General features: G+C 41.6%; 1 protein-coding gene and 1 long non-coding RNA gene across 10 annotated transcripts in view; one reads left to right on the forward strand and one right to left on the reverse strand.

Moving 5' to 3' along the window:
- RUSF1 (RUS family member 1) overlaps positions 1-8862 on the reverse strand; it is an 89336-nt gene extending 80474 nt beyond the window's left edge. For 3 of the 9 annotated variants that reach the window (XM_068129497.2, XM_068129498.2, XM_068129495.2), the window contains exon 1: positions 675-735. Coding sequence is in view for 2 of the 9 variants with exons in the window: in XM_078784160.1 (XP_078640286.1) it covers positions 8537-8614 (78 nt within the window). In the remaining 7 variants the exon portion in view is untranslated. Of the gene's footprint in view, positions 1-352; positions 736-8536 lie in introns of those variants that run through there. The other 6 variants (XM_078784162.1, XM_078784159.1, XM_078784160.1 and 3 more) reach the window with 4 other exon arrangements.
- A 1862-nt stretch (positions 8863-10724) lies between these two features.
- LOC144893541 (uncharacterized) lies at positions 10725-13042 on the forward strand. Its single transcript, XR_013624446.1, has 3 exons — positions 10725-10940; positions 11118-11323; positions 12713-13042. It is a non-coding gene; the product is annotated as an uncharacterized LOC144893541 (long non-coding RNA).
- Positions 13043-13854: the final 812 nt, after the last annotated feature.

The raw sequence follows: 13854 nt of genomic DNA on the forward strand, positions 1-13854 counted from the left end.
AAAACCGCCGCTACAGTACTTGGTTTTGATGGTTGCCCACGTCAGATGCCACGCAGCGTGAACCTGTGCCCACCCCCTTTTACCTGCGGCTCCAATTTAGGAGACTGTTTGAATTAATTATCTCTCGCCCCTAACTACTGTAATCATTTATGACATAAAGGTGCATTTTAAAAGTTACGAAATCTTATTGGCATCAAGGCGTTTGGAATTTTGATGAAATTTGATGCCGTCCTTCAGATGCTCGTTAAACTGGGTGTATCCCGTCTACTAGTACTATGATTAGTTGGTGAACATTAAAGATCCCACATTGTATTTCGTTAAGAGTAGTCGGAACAAATTCCTGTCTAATCACCTTTATTCGAACGGCACGCCTGGGCAGCCGGTTCGTGAAAGACTTCGGTCAAAAAAACCTTTTCCCGGCCGCCACTAAATGGTGGGATTAAGTTCTCCAGCGTGGAAACTTCTCGTAACCAGTCATATCGATTGCCACCGAGCGCTTTCCATACATGAATACTACGTTATCGATTATAATTATCGATCATCGATCTGCGTCTTCAAAAAGCAAGCGGAAGATGCAGAAGATATGCTACGATGAGGTCGAAACAATGAGACGATAAAAGGAATTAAATAAAAGAAAAGTATCTCGGACGGTATAAAAAGACGTCGCCACATACCAGGAAACGATTTCATAACTTGAGATGCAATGTATATTTCCCGACTTGTATGTTTTCCAAAAAACTAACAGAATTTAATACATTTCCCTGTTTAACATTATTTATTTTAAAATATATATATATACACAATAACAACAACTTTAGAGACAAGCGTCGTTAAAAAACCCATTTAACCACCTAATGTTCTGACCGTTTACACCGCCTTGAATAATATGAAGAACGTACAATTTTGAGAAAGCAGATACCGCAGTAAACAAAAAGTAAACAAGTATTGATACATTCAAAGTACACCGCCCTCATGCCAAGTAAATTAATATCCTCCAGCCCTTGGCGCACGGCAACACCGCCGTGCAGTTCATCGAGACTGTATTGGGTGGGAGAGGTGCACAATAATTGATTGGTGAATTGCATAATTAAAATCAATAAAAGATCATCATACAATGTTCTCTTAATCAATTTGCTACTAGCATACCTAAACCACTAGTGCTTCATCCGAAGCTGTAACTTTTTGAAAATTCATTAAATAAGTCATAAATCAAAAAATTAAATAATTAATTGATTAATCAATAAATAATGAATCTAATAATTGACTGATCAATAAATCAACAAGAAGACGTTGTGCGTAGCACGATACTTGCAAAATCCCCCCCCCCCCCCCCCCCAAAAGTTTTCCATTGATACAGCAAATTGTCCATTTCATGAAGATTTAAATTTACGATCTTGATCAAAGCTCGGGTCAAGAGGATGAAAAGTGGCGATTTTTCAGATGAAAAATGATGATTTTAGAAGTTTGACCTTGAGTTGACCTTTGACCTTTTGACCTCAAAAATATTTAGTTTCCCGATTTAGTGACTCAATGTGCAAATGCTGTTCAATTTTCAAGTCAATCGAATGAAAATTGAGGATTTTAAAAACTTGGCCTATGTTGACCTTGTATGAGGATTGAACTAAAGCAATGGGAATTATCTGTCGGTGACGTAACACAGTGTTAATTTTCAAATATTGTTCTACTTTTACAAGTTAGTTGTTTCGTTGCTTGATAAATCATTACATCCTGGCCTAGTCAAATGGACATTGCCTAAAGTTGATTTTTTGTTTGTTTGTTTGTTTCTGACACCTTTACATCAGGAGGTGAACGACACAAGCGTTTAAGAATGCTGTCTTCAATGATCTGATTGAGTCATGAATGGCGATTCTGCACGAGTTCGTCGGTTGGGCTGATGTGCCTGATGAAAGGAAGACATGCCACGTGGTCCTTGATCAGCCTCCTAACATACCTGATGATTCAGCAAATTGAACTTTAAGATTATACAACTCGACTGAATGAACAAGGTTCTGTATCTCTTCATACCAATTACCTCTTCAAATTGAATTTATTTTATTCAATCCTCTGAGCCACTCTTTAATTCCAGAGCTGAAAATAAACCCAATGAGGTCATCTCTGACATAGAAGGTGCAACCCCATTGCTTTTTGTGCAGAATAGTTGTATTTAACAAAAATCTATAAATAAATTGCCATTGTGGACATTTCAGGATTTAGAGTTCTAGACTAAATGACTTCTAGACTGGGCGTGCCATCTGCTCACCTTCACTCTTTCATTCTTCTTTTCTCCCACCTCTGGAACAAACTCCCCCACTCTCTTCAATCCCACTCCTCCCTCCAGGTCTTTAAAACAGCTGTTCACCACCATCTCTTATTTTCCCCCATCCAAAACCTTGATCTTTTCTACCCTTGTGGAGTAGGTAACACTCTGAACTAATCCTCGCCTTACAAGATATGCTCCACTCAAATAATGCGCTGGTCAACAGCTTCAAGTTGACATTGGAGAGAATGCCTTCACCTGATTACAAGGTCGTAATTCGAGCCGACAAACGTCCTCACGGAGAGCACGAACGTCGGTTTAACGAGCCTTTCCCCTCCCCTTCCCCCATCCCCTTCCCCCCTCCCCCCTCCCCCTTCCCTTTATCCTTTCCCCTCCCCTTCCCCTTCCCCCATCCCCTTCCCCCTCCACCCTATCCCCTCCTCCCCTCCCCTCCCCCCATCCCCTCCCCCCCCCTTCCCCCCTCCCACATCCCCCCTCTCCCCCCGTTCCCCTCCCCTCCCCCCCTTCCCCTTCCCCCTCCCCTTCCCCGCCCGGCAATGCCGGGTACTTCTGCTAGTCCATATATGTTGCTCGGCTTGGCTCCGCCCCTCCGGAAAGTGCGCGCTGTGTCGCGCTGTTGACATTCGCGAGACGAGGCTGAGGATGCGCAGTGCGGCTTGAGGAGAACTCGAGAATAAACAAGAGATATCCATTTAAAAAAAATAATAATTCGTTTAATTAACGATATCTGCCAAACCACGTGCCCTATCGCAAATTCCAAAAGGACATTTTAGTGCTGAACAGACCTGTGAAGTTTCCCCTCGATCGGATCAAAAATGAGGGAGGAGCTCGGTTTTAAAGGTTCATGCTTAAAAACGTCATAACTCTGAAACCATTTTGACGCATGACGTCATGCTCACTGACTTTTTTGTTCGTCATGGGTTTGCGATTTTGCCTGCAAAGTTTGGCCTCGATCTGTTCAGCCGTTGCAGAGAAAAAGGGGTTTTCGTGTTTTCACGAAAAACAATATGGCGACCGAACCACGTGACCTGTGACGTCATAATTAATATTAAAATATTCTACAGACCGAGTCCATCATATGGTGAAAACTTTATCTCAATCGGTCCTATTATTGCAGAGAAATTGGTTTTTAAAGGAAAGTAAAACTTAAAATGGCGCTGAGTTAAGGATCATCAGAATTATCAGAATTCCCAAAGTTCAAAGTGCCATAACTTTGTTTAAAATGATCGAAACGTCGTGAAGTTCGAACTCGATCTGTAACTTATCATGAGGAACCCACGCGCCAAGTTTGAAATCATTAGCATTAAGCGTTTAGAAAAAAAGTGCGGAAAACTGTTCTTTGCGTGACGGACTGACGGACTGACAGACTGACAGACGGAGGGACGGCGTGCAAACCTATAGTCCCCTCCGGTGTACACCGGGAGGGGACTAATAAATCAAACAACTCCAGAAGTGTACGAATTTCGTAGTATGGCTTCTTCTTCTTCTTCCTGACCGGCATCACACTTAACTCAGAAACGTGAGCCACTCCCCTTCCTCTCCTGCCTCCCCCCTCCCCTCCCCTCCCCTCCCCTCCTTGCCCGCCCCTCTCCCCACCATTCCCCCCTCCTTCCCTTCCCCGATCCCCCTCTGCTCACCTCCCCTTTAAGATATAAATTCTCTGTAAAAGAGCTTCCACTTCTGACTTGTTTGGTATTGGAGATGTCTGACCCGGGGTTCCACTTCTACTTCTGAGCGGTTTGGATTCGAACTCAGGTGAGTGCACATACTCTAGTCTAGTCTCAGCCATCCTGCCAGCCGATGCGCTGTATCTATGACAACCGATTGTGAGTGACGTCACAAAAGTTTGTCGTTGAGGTTGGGCAGCATTTGTTGGAGCGTGCGGACATGGAATGAAGGTCTTCGAACATCCTAATTGTAGTCATGGTTAAATTTGTACAATCAGTCATATTCCTGGCATTCCTTGGGAATTTCTTTTCCATTTGTACATCGACTCCAATCGGTAAGACAGGTTTCACCTCCATTGCTCTACAACCCTCCTTGTATCTGCCTTTCCTCTCGGTTTCTCTTTCGATGTTTCCATTTTTTCTATGATTTCTCGTTTCTGTGCCTCTCGTTGGGGATTTTGTGAGAATAACATGAATAAGTGTGATTGATCGTCTCTCCTTTTCCTTCCGATACTGGAGGGGAGGTGACCGACCCGAGGACGAACAGGGATTGGCGCGAAAAAAAACTCCCTCAAAACACGTGTTCTTGCTCCATTTGTTGGATATAAATTATAATACAAGACTCCTCGTAACTCACGTCTTACATTTTCAATTCTGTGCTTCGTATTAATATAATGTGATGTTTACAAACTCTTTCCATCTGGACTGACATTTTTATAATTACTAATCACCTCCGCACAGCAAATAATTATCCGTGTTAGTAATTATGGGGCTGCTGGCTGTGAAAATCTCTTATGTTATCGAAATGTTTCGTGAATATTCGCAGATGAGTTTATACATTCTGTAACATCGAGATCGCCCATGATAGGGGGAAAGGAAGGAGGGGTTATAATTGTTGGCCAGATATGACGTAAGGACGTAATTACGTGTCGGTCAGATCCAGATGTCCGTACGAGCGCAATTAGCGACGGCGAGGATCACGTGACAAGTTAATTATTTAACAATTCCTTATCCCTCTCTGGTGTTGGCTTAGCGGTTAGGGTGCCGGCTTGGGATCCGAGGATCCTGGGTTCTGAATCCCAGTCGATTGCTGAATTAAGACCACGGGGGTTTACTCAGTACCTTCCGAGGTCGGCAAATTGAGTACCAGTTCACAGGTAATTCCTTGCATGCAGCAAGAGGCGACTACCAGGGTTGGCGGCAGGAAGGGCATCCGGCCGTAAAACATTGCTTCAAAAAAAAACATGTCCACAATCCTTCCTGCAAGATGAAGAACCGACATATTTAATAGGTTCATCACCAACAAAAACTACAGGGGCTCATTGCTACCCTTCTCTATTACTGCACCTTCACTACTGCCTGCCCTCGCTACCCCTTCAGAAGGTATTCAAAAGTTGAACCGATGGAGACGGGTTCCGAAGATACCCCTTGCCTTGGGTGTCATTTGATCTCGGGCCATCCCTGGTTGTGGTAAATGGAGAAGCAAATATAGGGGAACTAGAACGCCACTCAGGAGAGCGCATACTCCCGCCGTGAGTCGAGTTGGAATAATACGTTTTGTTTGACATCCCCTCTCCCCAAAACAATAAATGAAAAAGAAAGTAGGCCTTAACTGTCAGAGAATTTATTTTGATATATCTCGGAATTAGAGGAGGAAAACATCATTTCAGAATAAGAATAAAAGCTTTACTGCAGTAAAACAGAAAAAATCTTTCCCAAAAAAATTCCCAAAAAAATTTCCTGGATCGGGAATAATATCCTGAGCTTCACCAAAATCGAATCAATTCTTCCTTATCCCAAGGGCAATCATCCCACCAACTTTCATCCAAATCCGTTCAGAACTTTTCCAGATATCTTGTTCACAAACACACGAACACACATACGGACGGACACGATCGAATGCATTACTCCCTGGCGGGAGTAATAAATATAGCGGAAGAGGCTTTGAAAAAATAGGTACAGGATATGTAGGCGTAAGCAATAGATAAGGATAGGTAGACATGAGGCAGACAACTGAAAAAGGGTTGTGATGTAATATTTGCTGGTATTCTGCAGAGAATAGGGAAGGGGACAAAATTCAAGAGTAAAATAATTGATGTCAACCAATGGTTAGAGGAATGGTGCAGGTAGCAAGCTTTTGGGATTTTTTTTCAGATTGATGGCCATAGGCCTAACATGAGAGGGGCCGCAAGATTTGCAATGGGAATTAAGGCTTTTTTTAGGCCTGTTGGGAGTGGAAAGGCTACAAAGGAAGGAAATGAAACTGATGATGTGATTGATAAGTCTTGGGAGCAAAAAATAATTTCAGGAAGGAAAGAGTGAAAAAAACATTCCAGACCCATGGCAGGAGTTTAAATAATAACGAGAATGGCACTCAGTAAAGCACATACCTCCACCAGGTTGAACGGTTTACGTTTTGTATGTAACCCACTGATAGGCCGGACCTGGATCCGGACCATTCATCTTTGTCACACATCGAATTCTAATCTGTTTGTTTTTGTCACCTCCACAACCTGTCCACCGAGTTTCGTCTGAATCTGTCCATAACTTTGTGAGATATCCTGGGCACAGACAAACAGAGAGCGGTGAAAACACAACATCCGTCCACCTTCAGTGGCGGAGGTAAATATGAAGAGCTTGCAGCTAAAGTAGAGAGCCAGGAGTGTGACGTAGCTGAGTAATGAAGACAGCTTAATGAGCAGTCAAATTGGAAGACAGGACTTTAAGGCCACAGGATGTATAGATGTGATAAAACAAGAAACAACAACATGCATTTTCAGGCCATTTTCCCTGCAAGAGCGGGCGTTAGCCTTGCGGTCCCCGTGACAATCTTCTCCATTTTCCACTATTTTCTGCATCTCCCCTTGTTAACCCCCTTGCCCGCATTTCTTCTTTCACCTACTTTAGCCAAGTCTTTCTCGGTCCTCCCCGTCTTCTACTTCCTTCTACATTCATTTCCATCACTCTTCTCAACCAGTCACTTTTATCCTTCCTCAACACATGACCAAACCATCTCAAACTGTTCCTCTTCACAGCATCAATCACAGGCTCTATTCCCATCATCATTCACAATTCATCATTTGTCTTCCTCTCTCTCAGCGATACTCCACACATCCACCGAACCATTCGCATTTCCACCCTTTCCAGCCTTCGTTGCTGCACTACGTTCATTACACATGTCTCGCTCCCATAAATCATAACACTTCTCACACATGCAGCATACACCTTTCCCTTCAGCTTCAACGACACTCCCCTCCTCATCAGCACACCACTCCGTTCCTGAAACTCCTTCCATGCACATCTCACTCCAGCAACCGTTGCAGAGTCTGATCCACCTTCTCCATTCAGCATGTCTCCGAGGTAGAAAAATGTTTTCACACCTTCCAGCTTCACGCCGTCTCCAAGATCCAACTCAACATTTCCTCCATCTGTAGCTCCCTCTGTGCACACCTTACATTTGAATGTAGCTGCCACACTAGTTAATGACCCTCTCAAACTACTACATTTTTGATGAACCCACTCAGCACACATTGTACATTGAATGGAGTTCACTCCGACACCCTTCCTGCACACAGCACACGGCCACTTCCCAGTTCTTTCGACCTCACCACATGCTTTACCACTTGCCATCACCTTCGTCTTTCCGATATTCACCTTCAGACCTTTTGTCTCCATACATTCCTTCCACTTGTTCATCTTCACCTTCAGTCCATCCATACTTTCCGCAATCAACACCAGATCATCTGCATACAACAGCTCCCACGGAAAACCCTCCTTTACGTTCTGAGCCAGCACCTCCATCACAGCTACACATAGTAGTGGACTTAGTACCGACTCCTGATGCACCTGATGCACACTGATGTGATAGGAAAAAGAAAATTTGATGAGGTGTACCAATCTTGGAAAGACAATATTGTATCAAGAGAAAGTGATGATTGAGATTCGGGATTGTAAGAACAGAAAGATACTTGCAGGATGCATTTCCAGGATGACTGGTATTAGAGAATACCAGGAAAGAGGAGCTTCTTGAAGAATTCAGGCCCGTGGAAAGGGAAGAGTTTTGATTATGGGGGATTTTAACCTGCCAGGGATAGATTGCGTCAAGGAACAGGGAAAGGGCAGAACAGATGAGGATTTCCTAGATCTCGTCAAAGATTGCTTTTTATAACCCACTTTGTAGATAAGTCCACTAAGTGGAGGTTTGACCTCTTTCGAAGTAATCATCCCAATATGATGGAGGAGGTCGACGTCGGGGAGAATTTGGTGACCGGTGACCATCACATAATGTGTACAACAACACTGTTAAGAGCTAGTGTTCAAGACCGTAGGGTAAGGTTTCAGGTAGGCAAACTTTGAAGATATGAGAAGAGATTTAGGTGCTGTAGATTGGGAGAAGCTAACAAGAGGGTTGTCTGCATCAGATGCATGGACACCTTGCGAGGAGCAAATATGTCAGGTGCAGAATAAGTAGCACCACCAAGCGTTACATACACCTCAACCTCCGTTACGCACACCTCAACCCCCGTTACACGAGCCAACAGCGACATCTAGTGTGTCTACATAAGGGAAGAGAAGGAATAACTTTCTTTACCTGGGTCCTTTCTGATGAAACCAAAGCAGTATTTGGTCTTTCATTTGGGAAATATCTTTTAAATCGTGTATCCAACATCCATGTAATTCACTATAAGGTGAAAATGCAAACTTGATATCAAAATGGCCTAGCAGTTTCTCAATATCTCTCGTTCTCCCTGTAGGACCTGAAAGGCTTGTGATGCAATTGTCAAAAGAGGAAGAGCCTGATGCTGGGATGATACAAACTGTGCAAGTGCTCAGCAGAGACAAGGTGAAGGACGATACAGTTCTCGCAGAGAGTGCTGCAAAAGTGCTGAAGAAGTTGCGCCGCACCAAATGGACACTGCAACGCACAGTTGATGTGAAGCAAGAGATGAATGAAATGAACATCAATCCTTCCGAACCAAGTTCAAAGACACCTTGTCCTCAACCTGTATCTCCAATCTTGATTTTTAATCTGCCTTCTCCTAACCCCAAACCACCACAATTTCAACCTAAACCTTTATTTCCAAAACATATCAATTTGCCTTTCCCTTCAAGCACCACATCAAGTGCAACTCCAAAACCCAGTCCAACTATAAACTTGCCATCGATTCATCCAAAGCTTCCAACTCCCATTGCACAAGGATACTCATCCAGCAAGACACAAAAATCAATGTACATCCGACCAAAGCCATTCTCATTTAAGCCTAAACAAGTAGTCTTGAAATATCAACCAACCATGAAGAGGCCTGAACCATCTTCCTATTGGCCAGGACTTGCTGTCAAGCCAAAAGCACCTGGAATTAAAAAGCCAAAGTTCATATACATCAGGCAGAAAGTTGTAGCTCCGATTGGAAAAGTTAAACCAACCGGTGTTGATAAAACGACACAAAAGAATGTGATGGACAGCATTGAAACGGGAGTACGGGACACTCTGGAAGCTTTTGGAAGCGAGTTAAATAGTATCCAGATCGCAAACGCCGTGATCCTGAGGCCACGGAACATCCAGAAAACCTTGCTGATCCAGCTGGCACCTGGGCGTTGCCGGATCCTGATGGAGAAAGAGCACAAGGTGCTCCTGGATTGCATCAAGTCCAACAAGCGAACGCTTGTATCGATTGGCTCGGGGACTCCTTAAACAGAGGATGAACGTTGAAGAAAATCAGGAACAGTGAACAAACTTCCTGGTGGAATTCATCCATTTCCTTGTTATGTGGTTTATATGATGCTAGTGGGGTCACCTGTGGGAATCCCACGGGCATGGACGTGTGTGATATTTGAACATCTTCATTAAGTTGCTGCAAATTCAGTTTTACAAAATAGTTACTGGCAATTTATCAGATCCACAAATGATATAATATACACAATGTATTTACTTCTGATAACATGTGAATGCATGTGCACACACACACACACACACACACACACACACACACACACACACATATACACATACATACACATACACACATGCACACACATATACACATATACACATGTGCACAAAAACACATATACACATATGCACATACATACACATACATACACACACACACACATATATACACATACACATGCAGACAAACACACATATACACATACATACACACACCTCATTTTTTCATTTCTGTTCCTCACAATTCTGTCTCTGTCTTATTCACTTACAAACACACACACACACACACACTCACACACACACACACACACACACACACACACATACGCAGTATATGCACATATATACACATAAACACATACAGACACACACATATATACACATATACACATAAACACATACAGACACACACATATACACACAAACACACACACACATAGTAAAGAAAGGGGGGGTTCTGGCTCACCTTCAAATTTAACATTGGAGTCAATGGGGAAAGAGCTTTAAAAAAATAATAATAATAAAAACTTACTAACTCACTGTTTTTCACCCAGATTTCACCCTCTTTTTGCCCATCTACAGATATTAAATCCTCAATAGACGCAACTACTAAAACACATTAAATATAACATTGAAGTCAATGGGGAAAATTCAGCGATTGACTCACACCTGCATTTAACTTATTAACTCTGCGTTTTTCATTATACTCGTACAGAGACCCAACGAATGTTTGTGTTTCCTTTTTAGGTAATAATTTAATTTTCTTAACAGCAGAATCACCATCTTGAGCTAACATTGCATCATTTCCAGTTAAGGCTTACCCAGGTTTGCCCAGGTAATTTCCACAGGAAATGACACGCACCAACCATTCTTAGATAAAGGGTTCCAGCGCAGGCTTTTTTAAAAACAGACTTCCGTCCTCTCTTGAGAATGGACTACTGTTCACAGCTTGTGGGATGATTGCGGCCGACCTTGGGGTCCTACTACCTGTGTGGAGCTCAACCTTCAAATTGATGAACTGGACTCGAACCTCTTATCAATGGAGGTAAGTTAGTTTGTTTATTTGTTTATTTATTTATTTACTTACTATTATTATTATTTTTGTTAAATAAGATTGAGACTCGTGTAAGAGTCAGCAAAGTTTCTTTTAATATTCACAGAGCTTGATTTATACAAATAATAAACTTGTTTTAAATTAATACATTGTTATTTTCTCTCACAGGAAATTGTATCTGAGATACGAAATGAAAATACTGCTTTTAATACAACTTGGGGTGAAGTTATTGATTTGCTTGAAGACATTTTGAACAACTAAAACCCACAGAACGGGTTCTACCCTGATAATCCAACGAAAGAGTTTTACCTTGGAGGCTCTTTGGATTCTAAAGCAATGAACAATGTTCTTTGTTTCATTATGCTTGATTTAAGGTAGGTTCAGTTGATTAAAAATAAATTAAATTGTATATATATATGTATATGTTATTTAATTCAATATTAGACAAATAATTTTTTTTTCTACATATGTTTCAGCAATATCAAGAAAGTTCAGGAAAGAAAATGCTGGAAAATTCTTTCTTCCTATTTCTACTTCTTCAAACTTGAAAGCCTTGAAAGACAGAATTGGCAGGAGAGGAAAGGAAAAAAAAGATTCTATGAGGGATGGGTTATTGAATGTGAGGTGAATTTTTGAATGAATGTCATACCTCACAGACTCATTTATCTTGTATTATATATCATTGAATTGTTTCAAAAAAGTTGAAAAAAGTATTATTATTATTATTTTTTACAAAGTTTGATTTATCTTACTCTAATTCACCAAATGTCCGTCGGTCTGTTCGAAGGTACCGTAAAAACTGCTGAACCGATCGCAAAGATATTTTGAGTAGGTAATCATGGGACCCCTAGGAGTAAAAGAGGCTATTTAGTTTTCCCAATTTCAGCTTTGGTCTCCAGCATTCTCAGGGTTGGACTCCCGCATAACATTCGCGTTCGCATAACGCTCATTGTGACGATGTTCTCATTGTGACGAAGTTGTGATGATGTATGTGTTCACGGTAGTGTTTGACGTGCCGGAGTGAACGTAATTTCGTAATGTTTTTTGTTTCGGAATCCTTTAATGAACGTTTAATGTTTGATGAACGTTTAATTTTTAATGAACATTTCATGCCCTTTGATGTCCGGGGCCGCACGCGCGCTACACTGGACGGGCCAGCGTGTACCTTGCCCTTCACCGTCATGCTCTGGTAAACCGCTGAGCCCCATCCGTGATGGGGACTGGGGCTTGAGACATTGTCCCACGAACAAGGAATTCCCAGGAAGCACGAGTCATCAGCTCGCGTTGATTAAGTCCCTGTCCTTTGTGCACAACGCCCGTCACTACTACCGATCGGATGGTTTGATGAGATCCTCGGATCAGCCCCTGCATGGGCCGTTCTCGGCTCATGCCGGTGCACCGAAAAGATGAGCGAACTCGACTGTCTAGAGGAAGTAAAAGTCGTAACAAGGTTTCCGTCGGTGAACCTGCGGAAGGATCATTATCGGGACAACATGAGAGCGAGTGAGACGCGAGACGTACGTGGTACGTGATCGTCCATGTACTGTTTAGCCATGTACTGTTTAGATTTTGATGATTTGTGTGTGATATGATTCAATGGATGTTTACATGAATCGTTTAAAATAAAATAAAACCTTCAATTTCTGATATTTTACCTTTTCATTTGGGCTTCCCAAATGAAGCCCCGCCCTTAGGGCAGGCACTGTTGCTGGTATATATAATAATATTTTATGAGATTAATACATTGTTATTTTCTCTCACAGGAAATTGTATCTGAGATGCAATATGAAAATACCACTTTCACCACAACTTGGAGAGAAATGATTGATTTGTTTGAAGACCTTTTGAGCAACCAAGACCCACAGAATGAGTTCTATCCTGATGACCCAGCCAAAGAGTTATACCTTGGAGACTCACTAAATTTGGGAAAAACATATGAGTTCTGCCGAGATGATTCTAAATGTGGAGCCGACCTTGGAGACCCACTAAATTTTATAAAATCAGGAAAAGCGTTTTGCCTTGGAGACTTTGAAAACTGGTTTCATTTTGGAGACTCTGCTTTATAATCCAAAGTCTCCAAGATGGGTCCCACAAGTAATAAACAATGTTTTTTGTTTAATAACGCCTGATTTAAGGAAAGTTCAGTTGATTGAAAATAAATTAAATTATATTCGTTATTTAATTCAGTATTAGATAAGTAATATATTTTTTTACATATATTTCAGCAATATCAAGAACGTTCGAGGAAGAAAATGATGGAAAATTATTCCTCCCCATTTTGACTACTTCAAACTTGAAAACCTTGAAAGACAGAATTGGTAGAAGAGAAAAAATATATATTATGCTGGGGTTGGGTTAGGGATGGGATTTTGAATGTGAGGTGAATTTTTGAATGAATGTCATACCTCACAGACTCATTTATCTTGTATTATATATCATTGAATTGTTTTTAAAAAGTTGAAAAAAAATCAATAACGGTTAAAGCATACTTGTATCCCTTATCATTATTTAATTCAATCAAATCAGCGGACCAGATGTAATCAACACCCTTGGAATAAACCTTCCTTCTTTTAAACTTTGTGATTACAGGTTTATGTAATTCATTAACCAAAAGCTCCTCAGTTTTGAAAACATTATGAGAGCTTAAGAGCTTTTTGAGGGTGAAACACCTGGATAACCAAGACCACGTTTCAATTTAACACTGATCAATTTTTTCACAATAAACTTATCAACTTTCTCTCTCAACGTTGGATTTTCTATCAAAGACAAATTATACAACATTTCTCTGTCGGCTTCATGTTTTTCATCCAATGTAGTGGCGTACCCCGGTTACCCGGTGTGTACCCCGGTTTAGAATAGTGTTACGGATTCGTCCCTTCCGCTGTTGTGGTTTTCATCCTCTTGA

The sequence above is a fragment of the Myxine glutinosa genome, chromosome 9 (assembly GCF_964187855.1).
Source record: "Myxine glutinosa chromosome 9, kmMyxGlut1.1, whole genome shotgun sequence".
Taxonomy (NCBI): Eukaryota; Metazoa; Chordata; class Myxini; order Myxiniformes; family Myxinidae; genus Myxine; species Myxine glutinosa.